The sequence below is a fragment of the Capra hircus genome, chromosome 13 (genome assembly GCF_001704415.2).
Source record: "Capra hircus breed San Clemente chromosome 13, ASM170441v1, whole genome shotgun sequence".
In the NCBI taxonomy this organism is placed as follows: Eukaryota; Metazoa; Chordata; class Mammalia; order Artiodactyla; family Bovidae; genus Capra; species Capra hircus.
This window is the reverse complement of record NC_030820.1, coordinates 52,470,066-52,493,019: the sequence shown is the minus strand read 5'-3', so window position 1 is coordinate 52,493,019 and position 22,954 is coordinate 52,470,066. Positions and strand designations below refer to the sequence as shown.

The 22,954-nt window shown below is 48.7% G+C and overlaps 1 protein-coding gene across 2 annotated transcripts; it reads right to left on the bottom strand.

Moving 5' to 3' along the window:
- On the bottom strand, positions 6,772-20,756 carry PDYN (prodynorphin). 2 transcript variants are annotated; one of them, XM_013968690.2, is made up of 3 exons: positions 20,240-20,756; positions 10,334-10,481; positions 6,772-9,032 (listed from the first exon to the last, which is right to left on the bottom strand). In XM_013968690.2, the coding sequence occupies exons 2-3, from the start codon at positions 10,460-10,462 to the stop codon at positions 8,385-8,387; spliced, it is 777 nt and encodes a 258-aa protein (XP_013824144.2). In that variant the 5' UTR covers positions 10,463-10,481; positions 20,240-20,756; the 3' UTR covers positions 6,772-8,384. The 2 variants fall into 2 exon arrangements, with proteins under 2 accessions (XP_013824144.2, XP_017912939.1); XM_018057450.1 differs by lacking the exon at positions 20,240-20,756 and adding an exon at positions 14,171-14,302 and having other exon boundaries at positions 7,963-9,032.

The following is a 22,954-nucleotide window of genomic DNA, read 5'->3' as shown; positions in this document are numbered from 1 at the left end:
GAGGGGCTAATGACGCCCTCCTCCAAGAGGGCTTATGCCACACACACACAAACTCCTTGAGGGCAAAGATTATTCACATTTCAGTCCCCACTGGGCCTTGACCCCCATGGCTGAGTAAACACTTGAGAGCTGAGTTTTACAAATGTCCCTAAGTGGGCAAGGAACCCTGTTGTAATCTATAAAGTGAATAAGAAAGTTAAGTGGCAATACTCCCTAGTGTATTAAAATTTGTTTGCAAAATTTTAATTTATTTACTTTCCAAGAGCCATCTTTTATATAAAGCAAGTCTCAATTCAAGGACTTTTCCTCCCCCAAAGTTCAAAGCTCAAACCACTGAGCTTTTATTTTTCATGGTTGAGATGGTCAGGGGGTGGGGAGTATTCAAGGGAAGCTGACTTCTGCAGACTGATTTCCTAAGTGCAGCCCACCACCACTTCCACTGATGATGGGCCTGATGCCCATCACTGTCTGTTAAGGAGAGAATGCTGTGCCTAGAGCCTTGTTCCCAAGACAGGAAAGCTCCTAAGTCATTCCTGGTATCCTGTGTCCCTCGAGTTCACTTTAGAGGGTACCATTTGCCAATAGGACATTCCCTCATGCTCCATGCAACCTGCTGTCCACCCAGAAGTCAGCCTGATCCCCCTAAATCCACATCAGATAATGTCTGTCAGTCATTTTCAAACCTTTCAGCTTTCCCTCTCATCTAAGGCAAAAACTCAGGGTTCTTTCCATGGCCCATGAGTTGGGCAAGAATATAATAGATTGCTCAGACCAGGGCACACTGAGAACAGACAGGGCTCTGTTAATCCCACGAGATAACAGTGTAAACCAGGATGCTGTGCCGGGATCTGGGAAGCCCTTAAAGATTGGTGCCTGTCTGCTCTACAAGCTCTTTCCTCCCCTTTGCCTTCACCAGTCCCCTTTGCTTCCTAGCTTCTTTATACAACCACAGACCCACCCCTGGGTCTTTGCACTTGCTGTTCCCCTGCCTGGAATGCTACCCACCCACTGACACCCACAAGTCTCCCCAACCTCCCACACATCTCCGATCAATTTCTCCCCTGAACAGGAGTTCAGACAGGCCTCTGTGACCCCTCTGAGTCATCACCGGCATCTTCCTCCCCTTTTATTTTCCCACACAGCCCTCATGCCCCCTGGAGATACTGACCCATTCCTTCGTTTATAGGCAATTGGTTTCCCCGGTAGAAAGTTAGCCCCATGAAGTAGGGACTCTGCTTAATCACTATGGAATCCCCGGCCAATACCCCAGGGCAGGATGTACCACAGGTGCTCAATAAACATTCGTCAGGTTCTGGGATGAATCTGAATGGGAAAGGCATTAGCACCAATTACACAGCAACTTTGGGCCACAGTCCCTGAGTCTTCTCATACAACTTCTGCACTACCTGCCAGGGTCGGACTCATTACCCCCATTTTCAGACAAGGAAGTTGAGGGTCCTTTGCTTTGTTCATCAGTTGCTCACTTAGTGCCTGAAGCAGAGCAGGTATTGTGTGTCGGTTCTCAAAAAGGCAGAAGTCCTTATGAAATCATCCGTGTGGTTTCACAGATGAGAAACCTGTGTCCTGCAGGATTCAAAACCCACCTCCCACAGTAAGTTAGCACAGCCAGGACCACTCTCAGACCCCAGGTCCCCAGACTGTCAGCCCAGGGCTTCTTCTGCAAGTCCAATCGCTACATGGATCTCACCGGGAACAGGAAACTGCTCCTGCCTCGCTCAGCACCACGGCAGGCTGCTCAGGAGCTATGCTGGTGCAATGGGGGTTAAGAGTGAGACAGGAGGGCATTTTCAGATGGCAAAGCTCAAAGGTGATTAAGGATGAGGGGAGCCCTGAAGACAAAGAATAATGGGGTTCAGCTTAAGTTAGACAGAGATAAGACAAATAGGGTGGGAGTGCAACTCATGTCAATTTACATATTAGAAGAGTAATTACAAGTCGTTGTTATAAATCTCTTACTTCTATAATGGGAGGCGACAGGGACTCAGCACATGAATCAGAAATGCTGAAATGACATCTATTAGGGCACCATTGTTCCTGACACTGTCATGGGGATTTCGTTGTCTTCAGCTTTGGGGCCTTTAATTAATAGACAAGCCCCATTGCTGAGCTCTTATTGTGAAGGGCCTGGAGTTGAGTAGGGGAGGGGCGATCCAAACATGAGTGATCATTAGGATTGTCATGATCATTATGACAAGACTTTCCTCCCTGGCGTTGGTGTATGGCGTTGTCGTGGAAACCCCAAGCTTATTAGGAACACACTCTTTTAAAGGCCACTGGGATGTTGGCATCCCGTAACCAAAGCCTGCTCTGTGATCACTGCCCAGTGTGGCCTTGGTGACGTGGACAAAGAACCAGAACTCCACAAGGCCTGTGATGTCTTTATTCCAGTTCTTCCTCTGGTTTGCTCTCCATTGCCGCAAATAGCTCATGAAAAAAGATCACCCCCCCCCCCCCCGGGATGTGAGAAATGTCCTACATTGTGATCTGAGTGGTGGTCACACAGGAGTGTACATATGTGAGAATGCACTGAGCCACACACTTAAGATTAAGGACACTTTACAGCAAGTAGGCTTGATTAAAAAAAATTTTTTTTTTTAATATTCTTTTCTTACTACCAGGAGAATTTTGTCCTTTCAACGGGTGTGTGCCTTGCTCAGGTGAGATCTGAAATGCCATAATCAGAGGCACTGCTCCTCAAGAGGAGGCAGCAACCAGTGTCACATACCCTGGGGTGTAGGGTAAGTCAGCTGTTACTAACCCCTCACCTCTGTCCAGAGAAGTTGGGATTTTTCTCCCCATTTGACAGATTGGAAACTGAGGCTCAGTAAAGCACAGTGGCTTTCCCAGAGTGAAAAGGGATCTGAGCCCAGGTCTCTGACCCCTTCCTAGCCACACTCTTTCCATCTTATTTGGGAAACCCTCCTTGACCAAAAGAAACCCGTCAAAAAAAGGGAATTCAGAACAATAGTGTTCTAGGATCCATAGCATATGGAGAAAATCTTAAAACCAAAAAAAGCGATGTTCTCATTCTTTAAAAAAGAATTACAAAATAGTGGTGAGAGTAATGAACATATTATTGCTTGCTCTGCTCAGTACCTTTAAAAAATGTTACTTGACTACATTGAAAAACCCACAACCTGTATTTCTAGTCTTAAAAATAAAATCTGACTACTCCAGGCCCATGTCCCCCTGGCATGCACTCTCCAGTTTGTCTAGCCCCCACCCAGCCACCCTCACTCAGTCCGGGTGATGACCATCCTACTTGGTGGGCTGGCATTCATTCACTGTCCTACTGGAAATCATGCTCCAGTTTTCCTCTTAAGAACCTCCCCTTTCTTCCTCCTGGTCCAGCTGCTTAGAATTGGGTTGAATCCGACTCTGTGTCTTTGGTGGTGATCATGTGATTCAGTTCTGGCCAATCAAGGCATCATGTCCATAATGACTGGCATTAGCTGAAAATTGGACATTTGACCCATTCACAGCCTATGGGTGCAATGAAACTTTGGTTGTGATTTTCTGTGAAAACAGCATGCTAGATTTGAACCTTGCCTGGATAGTTTGGAGCTGCTGTCACCCATCTTAGAAGCATGTTCAGTCTCAGAACTGAGTCCAAGACAGAGGAGAAAAGAGCCGAGTGATAGATAGAGAGGGGCTAGTGTCCTTATTGAACACTCGGGTCAAGCTCCACCTGAAGCTAAATATCCTGGCTCTTTCTTTTGTGTGAGTCAACAAATCACCCTTTTTTTCTTTGTTTTTATAATCTATTTGAGAAGGTTAGGCACCATTTGCTTGCAAGTAACAGAAAAGTCTGAATGGCTTCCCTGGTTGTTTAGACAGTAAAGAATCTGCCTGCAATGCAGGAGACTTGGGTTCAATCCCTGGGTTGGGAAGATCCCCTGAAGAAGGAAATGGCAGTCCACTCCAGTATTCTTCCCTGGAGAATTTCATGGACAGAGAAGCCTGGTGGGCTACAGTCCATGGGATCCCAAAGAGTTGGACACCACTGAGCAACTAACACTTTCACTTTTCAGGCATCATTTGTTTGCATGTAACAGAAAAGTCTCCTTTAGAGAACTTCCTAGGCTAGCAGACAGCAGGATCAGGACCCAAGGGGTAAAAATAGCAGAAATCTAAATTTTTTTTTTAAGTAAAAAGTATTTCTTTTTTTTTTTTACTTTATTTTACTTTACAATACTGTATTGGTTTTGCCATACATTGACATGAATCCACCAGGGGTGTGCATGCGTTCCCAAACATGAACCCCCCTCCCACCTCCCTCCCCATAACATCTCTCTGGGTCATCACCGTGCACCAGCCCCAAGCATGCTGTATCCTGCGTCGGACATAGACTGGCGATTCGATTCTTACATGATAGTATACATGTTACAATGCCATTCTCCCAAATCATCCCACCCTCTCCCTCTCCCTCTGAGTCCAAAAGTCCGTTATACACATCTGTGTCTTTTTTGCTGTCTTGCATACAGGGTCATCATTGCCATCTTTCTAAATTCCATATATATGTGTTAGTATACTGTATTGATATTTTTCTTTCTGGCTTACTTCACTCTGTATAATCGGCTCCAGTTTCATCCATCTCATCAGAACTGATTCAAATGTATTCCTTTTAACAGCCGAGTAATACTCCATTGTGTATATGTACCACAGCTTTCTTATCCATTCATCTGCTGATGGACGTCTAGGTTGTTTCCATGTCCTGGCTATTATAAACAGTGCTGCGATGAACATTGGGGTACATGTGTCTCTTTCAATTCTGGTTTCCTCCGTGTGTAGCCCAGCAGTGGGATTGCTGGGTCATAAGGCAGTTCTATTTGCAATTTTTTAAGGAATCTCCACACTGTTCTCCAAAGTGGCTGTACTAGTTTGCATTCCCACCAACAGTGTAGGAGGGTTCCCTTTTCTCCACACCCTCTCCAGCATTTATTGCTTGCAGATTTTTGGATCGCAGACATTCTGACTGGTGTGAAGTGGTACCTCATTGTGGTTTTGATTTGCATTTCTCTAATAATGAGTGATGTTGAGCATCTTTTCATGTGTTTGTTAGCCATCCGTATGTCTTCTTTGGAGAAATGTCTATTTAGTTCTTTGGCCCATTTTTTGATTGGGTCGTTTATTTTTCTGGAATTGAGCTGCATAAGTTGCTTGTATATATTTGAGATTAGTTGTTTGTCAGTTGCTTCATTTGCTATTATTTTCTCCCATTCAGAAGGCTGTCTTTTCACTTTGCTTATATTTTCCTTTGTTGTGCAGAAGCTTTTAATTTTAATTAGATCCCATTTGTTTAAATTTTAACCCAACATAAAAACGGAAACTTCCAGTATGGAATTATTAAGCAGTAGCAATATGTTGTGAAATCTAAGTCAATGTAAGTTGTTCAGGCAGATCAAAATTTCTTAGTCTGTCAATTTGGGCAGAGTAGGTGGTTGGAGGAGATAATCCCAACCTTATGTTCTTTCCAACTTGCTAATTCTATGAATATCAAGAATGGAATATTCCTTGAGAAGGATTTCCTGTATTCCTTAGGGAGATTCTTTTCCTACCATAGTTTTCCATTATCACCAAGCCCCAGTTGTCTCCTTCACAGCAATTATGAATGTTTTAAATTTTATTTATATTTAAATTTATTTTAAATTTTAGCTTTACGCTAATAATTGCCTACTTGTTTATTTCTGTCTCCCCACTAGGCTATAAATTCCATAACAGCTGAGACCTTATCCATCTTGTTTTCCTATTCCTCTGCTGCTGCTGCTAAGGCGCTTCAGTCGTGTTCGACTCTGTGCGACCCCACAGACAGAGGCCCACCATGCTTCCCTGTCCCTGGGATTCTCCAGGCAAGAACACCGCTGGAGTGGGTTGCCATTTCCCTCTCCAATGCATGAAAGTGAAAAGTGAAAGTGAAGTCGCTCAGTCGTGTCCTACTCTTAGCGACCCCATGGACTGCAGCCCACCAGGCTCCTCTGTCCATGGGATTTTCCAGGCAAGAGTACTGGAGTGGGGTGCCATTGCCTTCTCTTGTACCTCTAGCACCTGGCAAAATGCCTTCAGTTACTACTTTGCTGAATAATTGAGGAAATGAATGAGATCTCCTTGACTCTGCATTTTCTATGAATTTTCTCAGGAAACCAGTGTCCAAGCAGAACCCATAGGTTGGTAGCCACTGAATCTTCCAGTCTTAATTAAAGACATCTCATCTATGTTGTTTAATGAAAGATACCATTTTAGTAAAGGACGCTGTGCCTACATTTCCTAGAGTAGTCTTCATCCCTAGGATATTTGCCCTCCTGCCTGGTCATGCAGCACAGGAGACGGCACCCCTCTCGTCTCTGCCCACTGTGTTGCCAGATCTTTGAGCTTTGTCACTATTCCTTAAGGCAATATAAGAAAGAAAACCCTCATTTACTGAGTGCCTACTATGTTCTAGTAGCTTTGCATATTTGATCACACCTGACCCTCACAGCCACCTTACAAAACTGGGATTATTCATCTTTATTCTACGGAGGAGGGGACAAAGGCTCAGAGAGGTAATGTGACTTACCTAAGTTCAAACAGATTTCAAAACTAGGACTAGGGTAGTCTGAAGTTTGTGCTCTTTCTGTTCTCCTACATTCTTCAACTTGAATATGTGTGTGTGTGCGTGTATATATATATATTTTCCCCCCTTCCCCAGCAGTCTTTTCTGAAAAGGATCTTATCACTCTTGAGGACTAAGGTACACACACAGAGCCCAAGTTATCAGCATCTTTCTTTAATTTATTGTACTGGAGGAGTTGGAAATAACACAAGCCTGTTAAGAACCAAGGAAATTCCAAGTAAGTTGAAAAAATGGGATGTTGAAAAGCACGCAAAATAATTCTAAAACAATCTATACATTTCAGAACATCATGAGAGGCCTGAGGGTTGTGCATGAAGAAGTGTGCTCAGTAGCATCTTATACAAAATACCCAAAGTCAAGTTCATTTCCTCCCCATCTAGACCAGCCTCCTGGATCCACAAACCAAACCACAATGCCTGAGGACAGTGAAGAGAGAGAGAAAGGTTTGAGAGACAGACAGAGACAGAGAAAGGCAGAGAGACAGGGAGAGAGAGAGGAGAGGAGAGGACTTAGGTTAAGGTCGCTTCCTCTGCTTCTGGGTTATTTGAATCAACTCATTTGGCCTCAAGCACTTAATCATTTCATTCCTCTTTCTAGTTTTATTTTGAGACATTAAGAGGAAAGAATCGCCATGGGAGCTAAAGAGGGCCTTTTCCTCTTTCTAGCTGTTGCTCTGGATTCCCTTACCCAAGGCCCAATGCATATGTTTGGCCAGATGGCTTGGACTCTTGGCGGCGGATTCAGCTGCTCAAGAACATGGTTGTGCTTAACCTCATCAACTTGACTCAGCGTCAGTTCATCCTGGGGTTGGAGTGTGATACCAATCAGTTTAATTAGTTTAATGAGGGCTGAGGGAACTGGTCCACATTTTGAATCTGTTGCACAGAACAAATTGGTTTGTCTCACTCCTGCTTGATTGTTTCAGCATTCAGAAGGCGAGCGGCTCTCATTAACCATTTTGGAAAGAGATTTTTCTCTCCCGTCCTCTCCTATGAGAAGTTGGGTGCTGTCCAGGGTATCAACACGGACTGGAGTCCAGGAACCAGGTTCTTCAAAAGGTGTGTTTCTAAACAACGCAAACTCAGAGTACGCTGACAGAACATTTAACCCACTGGGAGACCGAACTCTGTAGCGTAGGAATTCCTGCTCCAATAAAAAGCAGTGTTTGAGCTTTTTGCCTAAAACGTGGTCTCCATAGTGGGGAGAGCTTTTGAGGTTTGAGAATAAACTGTTAGGGTTTTTATATATCTATTTTGTTTTAAATTTCTACCTTTAAAAAAATTATAAATTTCTACCTTTTATATGTTTTATGCTATCTATCTATCTAGATAGATAGATATTGATATATATATTTATCTGCATGGGAGGGGAATGTTCATTTTTCTTTTGAAGGGCATTGATCAGAATACTTGATCATAGATCCAGAGGGATCAAGAGGTCAGTCTGGATTCCTGGAACTGGGGAGTCATATAAAGGGAATTGATAGCAAAGCTGCTGGTGGTGGTAGTTTTAGAGATGTAGGGCTGAAGCCAAGCACTAAGCCTACTGGAGAGGGAAACCTTTCTCCTCCTTCCTCACTGACCTGGACAAACACTGTATCTGGGCAGAAGAGAGGCAGACTAGGTTTGGAAGTCTTGTAGACAATGCTTAACTGAGCATGGGGATGGGGACCACAAGGGCGGATGAATGAGTTCACTCCAATCTCCAGGGCATTATGGGAAGCTCCTGACTCAACTCCATGATGGGGAGGTGTTTACACATCAAAAAGCTCTTCGTAATAGGCACTGGGGTCTTCCTGAGACCGAGTGACCACCTTGAACTGACGCCGGAGGAAGCCACCATAGCGCTTCTGGTTGTCCCACTTGAGCTTGGGACGGATGCGCCGTAAGAATCCCCCGTAGCGCTTGTACAGGTCCTCATGGCCCATCTCACCCCCCTCCCCTTCCCCAGCCCCCTTCCCAGTCACCTCTGAGCTCCTCTTGGGGTATTTGAGCAAAAAGCCCCCATAACGTTTGACCTGCTCCTTGGGTTCCTCCTCATTGGAATCCCTCACTTCAGCCTCCAGGGCACCATCGTTCAGCTGAGCGTCCCCCATCAACTCATACTCTGCATCCTCCCCCAACCTGCCAGAGAGACCCCTGAGCTTCTCCACCAGGCTACTACTCAGAGCGTTCTCCTCTGCTGGGGTGCTGAGAAGGAATCTGTTTTTCTCTAGTTCCTTCAAGTAGGGCCTGATGTGCTTGGCCGGCTCACTGCTAGACTCTTCCAAAACTGCCTTGCTCTTCAAGTCTTCCTTGCCATTGAGCCCAACGGTGAAGGGAGTGAGGAAAGACAGAAGGCCCTGGCACCTCTCCCACTCCTGAGCAGGCTGCAGAGCGGCCTGGCATTCCAGGGAGCAAACCTGCAAGAGACCCCAGAAGACCACAGTGGTAATGCCACCTCCATCAAACTGTCAAGCCACAACCTCCTGCTCCAGACAGTCCCCAGTCCAGTGTCTGAGAAAATTTAAAAACCATTACTAAGTCCCAGGCTACCCACTTTCATGCTCCCAATGGTGCCTAAAGGTAAGTGACTTTATGCTCATGTGGAGGATGAGGAAAGATGAAACAGCTTTTCCAAGGGCCCATGGCTACAGATGACACTGTCAAAGTTGGAAGGAAAATCTTGCCATAGTGCTTTCGTGGGCTCACCCATAATCTTCTGCTTCTGACTCCAGAGGGACTAGTTGGCTCCCCCAACCTTTCCTGGGTATAAAGAATGCTGCACACACTTTACACAGAGAAAAGAAGCAATGCAGAGTGGTGGAAAGAACACATGTGAGGAGTTAAGGGTTCACTAAACCTGGGATGACAGTATATACTTCATAAAAGTAGGGAGGAGTCAAACATGATGACGATGGTGTTGATAATGACAGTGACCACAATGACAATACTAGACAGTACTAGAACTTGCACCCACGTTCTAATGCCATGAGTCATCACACCTAAGCACTGGGCACTTCTGAGATCAAACCAATACATGGGCAGCACATGGTGTGCTGTGTGCCTCTCAGCGAAGAGTGGCCAGCGTTAATACTTTGCATCATCAGCTCATGGAATCACTCCCATTTTGCATGCAAGGAAACTGAGGATCAGAGAGGGGGTTCCAGGGTCATGGAACTAGAAATTGGCAGAACCAAAGCCCATGTTCTGTTCACCACACCCTTGAACCTTTATTACAGCTGTCTGCTGTCGTGGGAGAGGCACAGGGAGGAGCTTGATTCAAAGTATAGCCAGCAAGGCCAGCCAAGTGGTGGTGCAAAGAGCTCCTTCCATGAGATTGACTATATTTGGGAGTGCCCATCAGCCTGGTTGTAAGAAGCCCTGAAAAGTTCATCTTGGGTTGCCAATACCCAAAGTCAACACCACCTCATAAACGACATTCCTTGCTATCAGGCAACAGGCTCCCTGGAAATCTGAGCTTTTGTCCCAGACCTGAGTGAGCCTATGGTGGTAAGGTCTGGGGAGGGAACAGGAGTCTGGAAAACAGCCATCCCTAGCTGCCCAGACTTACCACAGGGCAGGACGTGCTCTGCACAGTCTGGGATGAGTCTACAGAACAGGCTCACAGCTGCCCAGGCCTGCTACCTTCCCTCTCTGGGCTCCACACACAGACTGCCCCTTCCATGCACTCTGGCATTGAGGAGCCTTGCCTGAAACTCACCAGGGGGTTGATGGGTTGGGGCCCATCCTGGGTCTTCACAGCACACAAGGAGCACTGGGCCAGGCAGTCCGCTGTGACAGAGGGGAGTGCGAGCAGACAAGCAGCCAGGACCAGCCCTTGCCACACCATTCTGTCTTGGCTCTTCCTGCTGGAGAGGGAGAAAGAGGAAAGGAAATCTGTGATCGCCTACTCTGTGCGGTGTGTCCTTAGCCTGCAAAGCCAACTCTTGCTGGCAGCACTGCACTGTAAGGCAACCGTTCTTGTTCCCTACAGCCAAGAAAACAGGCCTATGGAGGAGCAGTGGGTGCCCACGGCCAGCGGTCAAGGAAGGGAACTAACATGCTGAATGCCAGCAGTGTACTAGGAGCTTTCCTACATGCTCACATTCAATCTGCCCAATAGTTCCTAATGTGGATTGTACCGTTAGATAGGAAAGTGGAGTCTCAGAGAGGGGAAGTGATTGCTTACACAGCTAGGAAGCGGACAAAAATCAAACCTACTCTGACCACTCACCAAGCCAGAAGACGTGCTTATCTGTTTCTCTGCATTCTCTGAAGCTTCTACCCCCTGCCCGTCTCCCCTGTTCCCCAGGCTGGCCCCAGCCCAGTCCTTTCTGCTGTGGACATTCCCCATGCCAGCACTCCTCTGTGCCCCAGCCATGGCTCCACCTTCACTGACCTCCATGCTGGCCCCTCCTGCCTCCACTCCTTTGCTGGTCCCTCCTGCCCACCTTGAAATGCCCTTCTCAGTATATCAGTTCTGGGATCAGAACCATTGGATTGGGTCAGGCTGGGCCTTTCTCCTAAATGTCAGAAAAGTGAAGTCATTTAGTCGTGTCTGACTCTTTGTGACCCCAAGGACTGTAGCCTACCAGTCTCCTCCATCCATGGGATTTTCCAGGGAATACTGGAATGGATTGCCATTTCCTTCTCTGGGAGATCTTCCCAACCCAGGGGTTGAACCCAGGTCTCCCACATTGTAGGCAGACGCTTTACCGTCTGAGCCACCAGGGAAGTACTCATTGTCAGAGACACCCTCAATTCTAACCCTGTAGCCAGCTCTTCAACTCTGTATTCTGACCACATTTAGCTACTTGTAAACCCCCTAAAGAATGGAGTGGCACCTGTCCCACCTCTGGCCCTTTGCACATGCTAGGGCCAGAGAATCCTCCTAGAAAATCATCTTCCTAGAAAACCCTCCTCTCCTCCTCTGTTTTCTGTCATTTTGGTCCTAGAGTAGATGTCACCTCCTCCAGGCAGCTTTCTCTGATCTCTTAGGTGGAAGGGATGTTCCTCCTTGTATTTTTCCAGAGATTTGTGCCTCCTCCTTTAAACTAGTCCACTTCTCGGTAACTACCCATGTGAGTCTTTAAACTGGTTCCATGAAGGCACGAGCTGTGACTTGTTTTCATCTCCGAAGCACTTTCTCTGTGTTCCCCAAGTATGCCAGGCTTGCCCCTACCTCAGGGCCTTTGAACTCCCTGTTTCTCCATCTGTGGTGCTGTGGCCTCAGATTTTCACCTGGCTCACTCCTTGTAACTAGATGAATTCAGTGTCACACCACCTGGGAGGTGTTTGCTGACCCCAGGGGTTAGCATGGCTTCCTGGTTTCTCTTGCATTCCTGAGCTTTTGTTTTCATCGGAACATTCACCATCTCAGACTATCCTACTGTTCGATGCTTGTCATTGTTTATTACGTCTCTCCCCTAGAATATTAGCTCCCTGCACGCACAGACCTTAACTGGCGTGTTCCCCACTATAACCCAGCGTGCACAACTCTGACCAGCAGAGAGCAGGCCCTCAATAAATCCTAAGCAGACGAATTAATGCTTCACAAAGAGTCTATTAAAGGCTGTTCCTTTCATAGTTAACTCCTTATACACCAAATATCAAGATGCAAAGCTGCCAAGTAGGAGCACAGAGCTGGACATGGGCAGGGCTGCAACACTCCCTCCAGCCTGGTCCCTGTAATCTGCTGCCTCCATCACTGCTCTCAGAGACAGCTGTCTCCTCCCTCCCTGCTCCATCCCCCAGATCCTCCTGCACACTGCCCTGTTTGCTCAGGTGATGAGGGGGAGTTATAAGATTCTACCTGTGGCTCCAGGGCTCCATGTCATAGCCCAGAGCTGGTCTCAGAGCACATAGGAGGTTTCCCTCTAAAGCATGCCTGACAAGGAGCTGGGCCACCATCGATGGAGCCCCTCCTGTGCTTCAGGCCTTGACTGAGCCGCTACGTCTGTGGTCTCATCCGTCCATGCCCAGGGAGAAGGACACTTCCAGTTCTTTAAGTTCCCCGTGCCCTCCAGTGAGTGGTGAAAGTGGGGTGAAGGCCCATTCTCTTTGACTCACCACATGTGTGCTTGTAATGACTACAGTTTCTGGAACCATTTTGATTTATTAACAGCTGAACCCTCCACGAGGTCCAGAGGGCCCCATGCACAAGGCTTTTACTTGTGTATTATTACTAACCCACCTGCCAAGTGTAAGAGGTGGGCCTTCTTATCCCCACTTTGTAAATGAGAAAGTTGGTGCTCAGGGAGGCTTGGCAAATCTCCCGAGGCCACCAGCGATCAAAGGTGAGAACTCAGGCTCATCTGCCCCTCTTGAGGCTGGGCTAGTTCTGTTCTCCCAGGTACAGAAGCTCAGAGAATAAACCTCACATAGGTGGGCCTGTGTCCACCCCATGCCTCTCTCTCCTTCCTTGAGTTTTTCTCATGCTCTATGAACTGCTGAGCGGATTTGGGTTCCAGGTCAGTGAGCTGTGCTATTTATGTGCAGATATAAAGCAGCAGCTCATGTTTTCCTCCTATCAGCGATGGCTGGGCTGGCCTGGTACAAGATTAGCAAGGTCTTGCTCATCCACTGGGGACAGGCAGCAGCACCACCCTCTCACTCCTAGCTGGAAGCTTCCTGCTCAGTGGCTACAGTAGGAAGCTGGATTTGAGATCTCACCGTCCCACACAAATTCAGTGACAGTATCCCTTCCTTTCATCCATTTCCTTTATATGTAGCAATGATCATTCTAGCCAATCTGATCGCTGGTGAGCACTCATGCTGTTATGAGTAACTTTCATGAATGAACTCATTTATACTCACAGCAACTGTGCAGGGTGGGTACTATTGTCATCCCCACTTCACAGATGAGAAAACTGAATTAAGATGCCTGCAAAGACTCTAGAGCTAGTTAGCAGAAAAGCTGGAATTTGCACCCAGGCAGTCTTGGCTCCAGAGCCCACCTTCCTAACCACCAGGTATGGCCCCAGCTCCTTCAAGGCACCCCAGACTCTAGCTCCTTCCTCCTGTTTCCAGAACTGCCTCTAATCTTGCCCCCCAAGAACCCTGCACAAGCAACCAGAGGACAGTTCTGAATCCAGTCTGACTTCACCCTGCCCTGCATTTGGCTTCTCCATCACCTTTGAGAGGACCTGCCCCTTAGCCAGGCTGTCCAGGGCTTTCCTGCCCAGGAGAGCCGCTATTGACCAGCTTAGCAGGTACTGGGCCCTCTGCTGAGTCCTGTATGTGTCTCAGTATAAGGGGTGCTCATAACAACCCCCTAAGGCTGGGACTGATATTCTCCCCATTCTACAGTGAGGAAGTAGAAGCACAGAGAGGTCACATCGTCTAAGCAAGGAACCCCAGCAAGGACACGCAGGCAGGCTGGGCGTGAGCTCCGTCTGACCTGGGCCTGACCATATCACCTGCAGTTCTACAAGAAATGCCCTCTGTGCCCTGTGCCCCAAGCTTTTGCACATGGAGCACCTTCATCACCACCTCTGCACTCCCATCTCCCTCTGACCTGCCTGCCTCTCATTGTTCTTTAAAACTCAATCTTAGTTACCTCCTTCAGGAAGTCTGTCTAGATGAGGCTTCTCTGACTGCTCACAGTTCTCCGTGTATCACGCAACTGCCTCCTTCTGAGTTCCCTGCCAGGGCGGACTCTGTAAGTGCAGAGTCCCTCAGGTGAGAGAGGCTGTGTGTGAGGATGACAAGGAACAGCATAAGGGAGGAGAGAGATGCGGGCAGAGGCCACATGGCGTCAGCCCTTGCAGGCCAAGGTGCAGCTTGCATTTCATTCTAATGTGATGGGAAAACTAAGGAAGTTAGATTGTTAAATGAATGAACGAACGGATGATGTCCCCTGCGCCGAATGCAGAGCTAGAATAGGAACACGAGCACACATGTGTAGAATGAATAACAGGCAACCCTGGATCTCTCAGAAACCCAGTTTGAATTTTTCTGACTCACACTTCTGTGACCCCAGAGAAACCCCCTGGGTCCACAGGATGTCTGAAGCCAATACCTGCTAAAGAAATTCAGCAGATGTTAATGAAACCATGGGGAGAGGTGGGGGCAGGCCCGGGGAAGAGAAGAGGCAGAGAGGAAAGGGGAGAGAGAAAGAAGGGGAATCAGACCAAGGGAGTGAAGTAAGGGAAGGAGGGGACAGGGAGGAAGTGAAAACCAGTCGAAGACAGAACAGGGAGAGAGAGGGGGAAGCAACTAAAGTAGAGACACAGAGAAGCAGAGGAGAGAGAGACGAGACTGTCGAGGGGAAGACACAGAAAGAGCGGATGGGGGCAGAGGAGCAAACGGGGAGTATGAAGGATCCATTCCAGCTTCACCTGGGCTACAGGAGATGGAAAAGAAAAAGGCAAAAAGGGGTAATACCATGGGAGAAACAAACCAAAAAAAGGTGCTGAACGCATTAACTGCCATGTGTAGAGACCTTACTATGTACTGATGTGTTAAGAGCTCTGTGTTCATGTCACATCAATCCAATAACAGAGCCTACTCAGTGCCAGGCTGTGTGTTACCACTTTACACGTGTTAATCTCACCCCCGCAACACTCATGCTGGCATACCCACTGTATGTGGGGCAAGACTGAGGCTGGGAGAGAAGTTCCTTGCCCAGGTTTCCTTGGCTTGTAAGGGGGAGAGTTAGACCTCCGAATGGATCTCTCTGGTGTCTAACGGCAACACATCAGCCCTGAGGTTTTCCTAAACAATCCTGCTTCCTTCCTTGTGTAGGATAAACAAATTATTGAGTAACGTCAGTTGAGTCCCCTGGGGAGCCTTTTCGCCTTTGCTGTGAGGATTAGCTTGGAAGTCATACATCAGAGATAGCCCTGCTGGCTCATCCCTGACTTGGGAGGAGTCAGAAGAAAAGGAACTTTGCTGTTCAGCTCTGTGTGAGACGCGGAAGTGAGTCTGCTGAATGAGCTTGAAGGGCAGCGAGTCAGCGCACAGACCCCGGGGGGTGGCCAAGGTGGGGGGCTTGCAGAGTCTGTGCTGAAGGAGCCTCCGACGGGCTTCCCAATGGAAAACCTCTGCACTGGCTAGTTTAGGAAGCATTTCCTCAGCCACCACCTCGAGGCATATTGTGGCAGCCCAGCCAGGAAAGCAGGGGCTGGCGGGGGAGAAGGGAGACTCTCTCCTAGGGGAAAAGGACATTTTGGGCTCGTCAGCCTCCATAATCGCATGATCCACTCCTAATGAATCTCTCTATATGTACACATGGCACCATTTCTGTTTCTCTGGAGAACCCTGAGCATACACCATCCCGTTTGTTTAGTGTCTTGTCACAAAAGCACGTCTGAGCACTGAAGCAGGCACCAGACAGAAAAAGCTTGCAGGCCCCTGCTTTCATTATTTTATAGCCCTTTTATAATTCTAATTATTCTAATAGTTTTGAAGCTGATTTTCTTGGGGAAATCAGAGATGAATCACCCCCTTCTCCAAGCCCCTGTCTTCTCATCCATCAGTGGGTTGTGTATTGCTGCCAGTCATGGCTCCATTCGGACCCCTGGACAGTCCCAGTAAAGGCCAGCGCACCATAGATCTTTCCTCACCAAGGGCCCAGAGTTCCTTCAAAGGGAAGGGACCGCTTGCCCTCTTCTCCCCTCTCAATATTTCTACCTTATAGTTAGAGGGCTCTGAGGAGCAGCGAGCATTTTCATTTAAAAAGCCAGCAAGGAATAATAATGGCTTGATTTAACATCACAATTATCTCTCTGAGCACTTTATCGCATATGATTATCCCTATTTGATAGAAGAGGAAATGGGAAAAGGTAGAAATGAAGTCACTTGTTTAAGGTCACATCATGAGTCAGCAGGGAAATGGAGACAGAATTGGAGCCTCCCACACCCAGGCCGCGACTCCAGCAAGCGGTGTGCTGCAAGTGTGGGCTAGACCCCAGACTCCCATGGACCCTCCAGGGCGGTGCTAGTGTTATAGGCTCAGGTTCCTGGTGGAAGAGGGAGGACCATGTGACAGAGTCCCCTCACCCCCCACCCCAAGGCCCAAGCACGTGTGTAGCTGAGATAGGACTCTGAGTCCTCCTCATGCCCTTCTGAAGGCCCAGCAAGGGCCTGTATCTCAACAACAACATCCTGTAGCAGGATCTGGTAGCCTGGGCACTATTAGCCCATCTACTCGGTGGGAAAACAGAGGCTTGGAGAAGCAAAATGACTGGGCCAAGAGGCCAGGCCACAGGGCGCAGGCTTGCTTAGCACCAGCCTGAGACTCTGCTCCACAAACTACCTGAACTCTAGGCATGATCATGGTCCTGAAGACCAGACTGTTTCAGGAGTTTGGCCCCACTCGAAAATACATAAAGCTCACCTTTGTGAGTCTCCAGTGGGCTGGCTAATGGAATCACACCCCTCACCCTACACTGGAAAACAGCACTTTTGTTAGGCCCTTAGAGTCATTAACAAAGAATGGATCATCAACCTAGAGATTGGACAGGGGGACCACCCTGAAAACCACGGTCATGACTGGATCATTAAGTACAGTTTGGAAAGAATGCTTTTTGAGAGCAGGATTCCTAGGGAATTCGGACCCTTTGTTATCGGATGCAATTAAGAGATGGGGAGAAAAGCAGTGGAGGGTGGACAGAGAGATGGAGGTGAAAAGACAGACAGAGGGAAGAGAGGATGAGAAGTAAGGCGAGTGGCCAAGGGTTGCATATGGAGAGAAAGAGATGAAGAGTCTAGAAAAGCAGAGAGTAAGATGACAGGCCATGAGGGAAAGGCAAATACCGAGGAGACGCAGAGATGGGGAGAGGGTGAACGGGAATGAGAGGGAGAAGGTACAAAGAAGAGAAAGGTGGAGGAGAGGGGATGAGAGGTGGGATGGAGAGAAAGCAGAGAGCAAGTGGACCTTGATCAGGAGGTTGACCTCCTATGTGAATCACAAACACCAATTCCCTTCTCCCTCAACCCTCTGTTCTGCCCCGTATTTCCAGTGGCCAGTGGACCAAAGGTCCAATCACACAATGATTGCTCTGCAAGCTCTTGTCAGGTTAAATCAAACTGTCCAGTAATAGGCCATGGGACGCAATGCTGATGAACACATTGCCCCTGGTGAGCAAGCCTGTGGCCTGCCGTAACCACTCCGGCCAGGGGGATGGCTGAAAAGATCCAGGAAGAGGCCTCCTGAGCCAAGAGATGTGCTTCATGGCCCTGGGCCATTGCCCTGCCCCCAGGAGCATCCATCTGGACCCAGGCTGGAGGGATTAATGACATCTAACTTCATAGTAGCCAGGGACACTTCTCCATCTCCAGGGCCTGATCCTGGGCTTACCTGAGTGTCTCCAACGATGTTTACTGTCTGTCACAAAGGCCAACTCTGTCGCAGTGAAATCGTTTTAGCCCTTTGTCAGATCCAGTGAGATTAGCCAACATTTATGGGCTGGGATGAGGGAAAACGGTGAAAGATATCCGCTAGCTGACTGCACTTTCTCAGACATGCGATGGAATCAAATCACCAACTATTGATCCCGCTTAGAAGATGGAAGACATCTAATAAATACAATAATTGTGCAAGAATGACCCAAGAGGTGGGCAGTGGGTGGGGCGGGAGAGAGGATCAATCAAGAAGACACTTCAAGCCTGAGGCAGGAGCTGAAGACAAAAAGTCTTCTGTTGGTGTGGAGAGAAGGGAGGGGGCAGGGAGAGGAGTGGCAGCCGCACAGACAGGAGTATTAGACACTACATCGTATTTCCTGGCTGCAGTGCACAGCCTGATGAAGTGGGATGATAGGCTGGGGGGAGGGGATGGCTCCATTTCTGACACTTTGCATAGTGAAAGCTTGAGGAGCCACACTACCGTTTACTGAGTACCTACTAAATGCCAGGCATCTTACTGTCTCTGTCCCATGAGAAGCTCACAATGGCCTCAGGAGGTAAAATTACTATCCACATTGCCCAGAGGGACAGTTGCTCAGTAGGGAGCGCTACTGTGCCCAGTCATGAGTGGTGGATCTGGGACTTGAACCCAACACTGTCTCGGCTGTTGTGAGATGCTCATTTAGATGTCAAATGAAAAATTCCTGGCTCCTCAAGACCCTAATTCCTCTCCATATGCTTACAGGGACAAACCTCAGAGCTGGTCCCTTTGCCCGCTCTACTGAAAAACGTGCTAGATTCTGCTAAGAAGTCTCTGTGGTATCCCCTTCCAGCTGTAGTGGAAACATGGGATTCACCTGCCACCCATCACACCTCTAGCTCCTCTGGGGCAAAGCAGTGGGCTTGAGATCCCTTCAGCAACCTCCCCCAGGCAGCACAGCTCACCCGGCTAGGGCTGCTGCAACAGCTCCCCCACGCAGATCTCAAAGCCTGGAGATAAATGACCTGTAAAAATAGAACAAAAGACAAGGTGGGGTGGGACTGGGGGGGAGAAGGTGAGGGAAAAGAGACGGAAGGTGCAGCGGCGCCACAGGGGGACCGGGGGAGAAGATGCAGAGAAGAGCATTGACATTCTGTAACGTTTGGCAACAGATCTTCACTGGAAAGCCTGTCAAATGAGAAAGACAAGACTTGTATATTTTCCCAACCCTTGGGGAAAAAAATGGTAATGAAGACTTTTGGTCTGTGGGAAGGGAACTGAAATCAGATCCAATAACCTGAAGAGGTTGTTTCTCTTGGGAAGCTTGGAGGTTTAATTAAGGAATGTTTGTAAAGCTTGGAGGGATTCTACAAAAAGGATACCCAGTAAAAAGTCTGAGGTCACAGAATTTACTATTCAATCTGGGAGTCATCAGCAGGTTCCCCCGACCCCCGCCCCATCCCCAAAGCTCACCAGCCTTTTTTGCGAGTCAAACTTTGAGATTCAATAATACTTTCTTTCAATGCAGATGTCTTTTTACCAGAGCAAATGTCTTTCCCATCCGAGTTTCCTCCCCACCTAGCCTTGACTCCTCTGCCTATAATTTACAAGCAAGCAACAAGTCCTCTCAAAGTAAGACTGACAAGAAGTATCCTGCTAAGCCTATGTCTCCTGGCATGCTGTCCTTCTCTCTGCCTGTTCCCTCCCAGAAAAACAACCCCAAACTTCACTTCTGCGTAAAATCACATCATAGGAAGCCACTCAAGCCAGCACCCTGTCAGCAATTAAACACGATCCAAAAAGAATGAAAAGGCTGAACTTGGTTGTACATTGATGTACGTGATACATGGTAAATGCTAGCGCTCTGACATCTCATTAATGTCCCCAAGCTCTTGTTCTGTAGGTCCAGCGAGAATCACTGACCTTTAAAATTACCCTGATGAGCAAAACCTTTCATTTCTTTCACCCAGGGCATCCTGCTCTCACATGGACAGCACTGTGGGGAGGCAGCCTGCCAGAGGAAGAAGCATCCCGCAGACAAAACCTAGGGGTGGTCCTCTTGGGAGGGAGCAACCCACCTGTTCAAGACAGGGCTGTACAGAGAAGGGAATTCCGAAGAGCAGTCTGTCTCGAACTGATCTGGCTTTTGTAAACTAACTGCATAACTCTTACTACCTCTGCCAGACAGTCAGACCCAAATCTGAAATTCCTCAGCCCAAGCTCCCACCTTCTCCAGGTTCAGAGAATCAGAAAAAAAATAAATAAAACCAAGAGAGGGTTGCAGCACCCTCTGGATATTACCTGTGTTCCTCTTTGTCCCTGGGCAGCTTCAGGCCCAGCAGGTCGGAGGGTGGTGGCAGCAGGTGGCTGGTCCAAGACTCAGGGATTGTCCTGACTCCGGCTCAGAAGGAGGTGTCAAAGAGGCAGCTGAGAGCACAGCCAAAGCCCCTCAGAATGGCAGTTCTGGTGCCTCGGCCCCCCTTTTATGGACTAGAGCCTCCCCCTGTCGCTCAGCCCTTGCTCAGCACAGGCTGCTCAGAGCCAATGGGGACGTAGCTCAGAGCAGTCAGAGGCGCAGACCCCCAGGCCCTTCAACTCGAACTCCCTGGGCCCCACACAATAGGCTTCTCTTCGTGACGGGGGATGTGGGGGAGGAAGGCAGCCGCGTTGGGAGGGGGGTGGATCCTGCGTGTAGTGCTGTTTGTCACTTGAAATCCGGCCACTTCAGTCTTTGATGCATTTCCAGGAGAGTGTCACAGAAAGAGAGAGGTGGGGAAGGACAGAGCCAGGAAGAGTTAGAGACAGAGAGAGACCCAGAGAGAGAGACAGAGACAGAGATATAGAGACAGATGGAGACCGAGAGAGAGAGAGACAGATGGGCGGATATGGAGACAGAAAGAGACAGGAGCCAGAGTCAGAGAGAGGCAGAGAGATAAAGAGACAGATGGACACAGAGAGAGTCAGACAGAGATAGGGAGACAGACAGAGACCGAGAGACAGACAAATGGATATAAAGACAGAAAGAGACAAGAGACAGAGAGATAAAGAGACGGATGGACAGAGTCAGGCAGACAGACAGAGACAGAGAGATCCAGACAGACATAGAGACAGAAGGAGACAGAGGGAGAGAGAGAGTCAAAGAAACAGAGAGCAAAACAAAGATTCAGAGAGAATCAGCAACAGAGAGACCGTGTCAGGAGACAGGGAGCGATACAGACAAAGCAGGGAAGAAAGAGTCAAACACAGAGACGCAAGGAGAGGGTCGACTATCAGAGAGAGGAAACCCGGAGAGATAGGTCGAAACAGAGAGACAGTCAGAGGAAGAGAGCTGAAGAAGCCAGGACAGAAGACACACTCGGAAGCCACATGACAAACAGATGCAGGGACAGAGGCTCTGGGAGTCCTGCGAGAAGAAAGGGAAGAGGCAGAGGAAGCCAGCAGGGGCGTGAGTGGCCCTGCGCTGCGTGCTGCGGCGGCTCCGTGCATGGCTGGCGCCTGTGTGTGCTGGAATGCTTTTTTGTGTACATTTGCCTGCGACTGACAGTCGACTCTGGTACATGCCTGAGCTGGTGCCAGGCACAGCCAGCCCCTGGCAGAAGCACAGCCCTTCCCCAGCAGCCAGGAGCCGCGGTTTATTTCTCTCTGGCGGCAACGTAGAATGAATATCATGAAATCCTCCTCAAAATCTGGGCTACAATGTGCCTTTGCGTGTACTGTGGGGAGCAAACCCCCCTGGTGTGCACCCTCAGCCTGTGCGGGGAGCAGTTTGAAGACTGCACTTTTGTGGCTCCAGATACCTTCCAGCATGTAGGGGGGTCTCCGAGTTTGGAAGAGAACACACTTCTCCCCTCAGTCAGCAGCAGATCAGCAGTTTATGGTGGGCAGCACAGTTGTTTCAGAGGTCAGGAGGGGGCTGCCCATTTCACAAGAACCTATGCTGTATTGGGCAGTTAGCCCGTGTTGCTCAGTTTAATCTCCAGGACCTGGCCAGGTGGTGAATATTATTTCCATTTTGCAGGTGAGGAAAAGGAAGCTTAAGCGCTGAGAAACTTGCTCAGAGACATACAGTAAGTAAGTCACCAAGCAAGGATCCAAACTCAGGTTCATCTGACCCCTTCCTTGGACGTGAAGCCTTGACTCTGCCTGCCCTGGAGGGCTGGGGACAGGAGCTGCCTTCCCTGGGACTGTCCCTCCATCTGCACAATGTAGCAGGGGCTGTGCCTAATACTATTTAGGTTGTGGATTGCACTCCCAGGGGAGAGACCCTAGACAAGTTTCCAGCCTCTCCTTCAGTTTGCTCATCTATAAAATGGAGATAGCAGCATCTAGATATCGTGAGGCTGAAACAAGGGATGTGCCGCAGTGCGCATGACCATGGGTCCTGTTGATCAATAACGTCATTCCTGTTCTGACACCCCCACGGTTCTCCAGGGTATCATCTTCTCTCGGCACCTGGTTCATTACAAGCTGGAAGATGCAAGGGGCTGTTCTCTAGGCACCGACGATGTTTCAGACATTTCTGCATGGCTCATTGTATCCTCACAACAAGCAAATAGGTGGTGTGGATACCACAGTGCATCCTTGAACCCCTTAGGCAGCTGAAGTTCAGGGAGGCCCCGGACACAGAGAGAGTGGGGAGGAATTGAACCCAGTCCCTCGGCCCCCAAGCTCAGCTCCCTCACATCCCTCTCCAGCCTTGAGAGGAGGTTTCCCTCCTCCCTTCCAGAGAGGACTCTTTGGGATCTGATCTTGTCCTCCTTTCCGTCTTTGTCCCTTTTCCCAAACAGCGTCTTGGAGCTGACAGCAAATGCAAAGACCCGGGGTACCCCAGGTGAGTGAGTGAGTGGCCGCACCTCAGGCAGCTTCCCCGCCTGGCAACCCAGAGGGATTGGCTAAGAGGCTGTTCACTGCCACCTGAGTATCTGGGACCTGCAGTAGCTTCCTTACCCACAAGGCCAAGTCCTCACCCCAGTGGCTCTCTGTCCTCTTACTGCTCACCATCGCCTCCTCCCCCTT

Excerpts from the sequence above, each read along its gene's own strand:
- PDYN (XM_013968690.2), bottom strand. The coding sequence starts at position 10,462 with ATGGTGTGGCAAGGGCTGGTCCTGGCTGCTTGTCTGCTCGCACTCCCC. Across the intron at positions 9,033-10,333 it reads CCCAACCCATCAACCCCCTG|GTTTGCTCCCTGGAATGCCA; the intron begins GTGAGTTTCAGG and ends GGTCTCTTGCAG.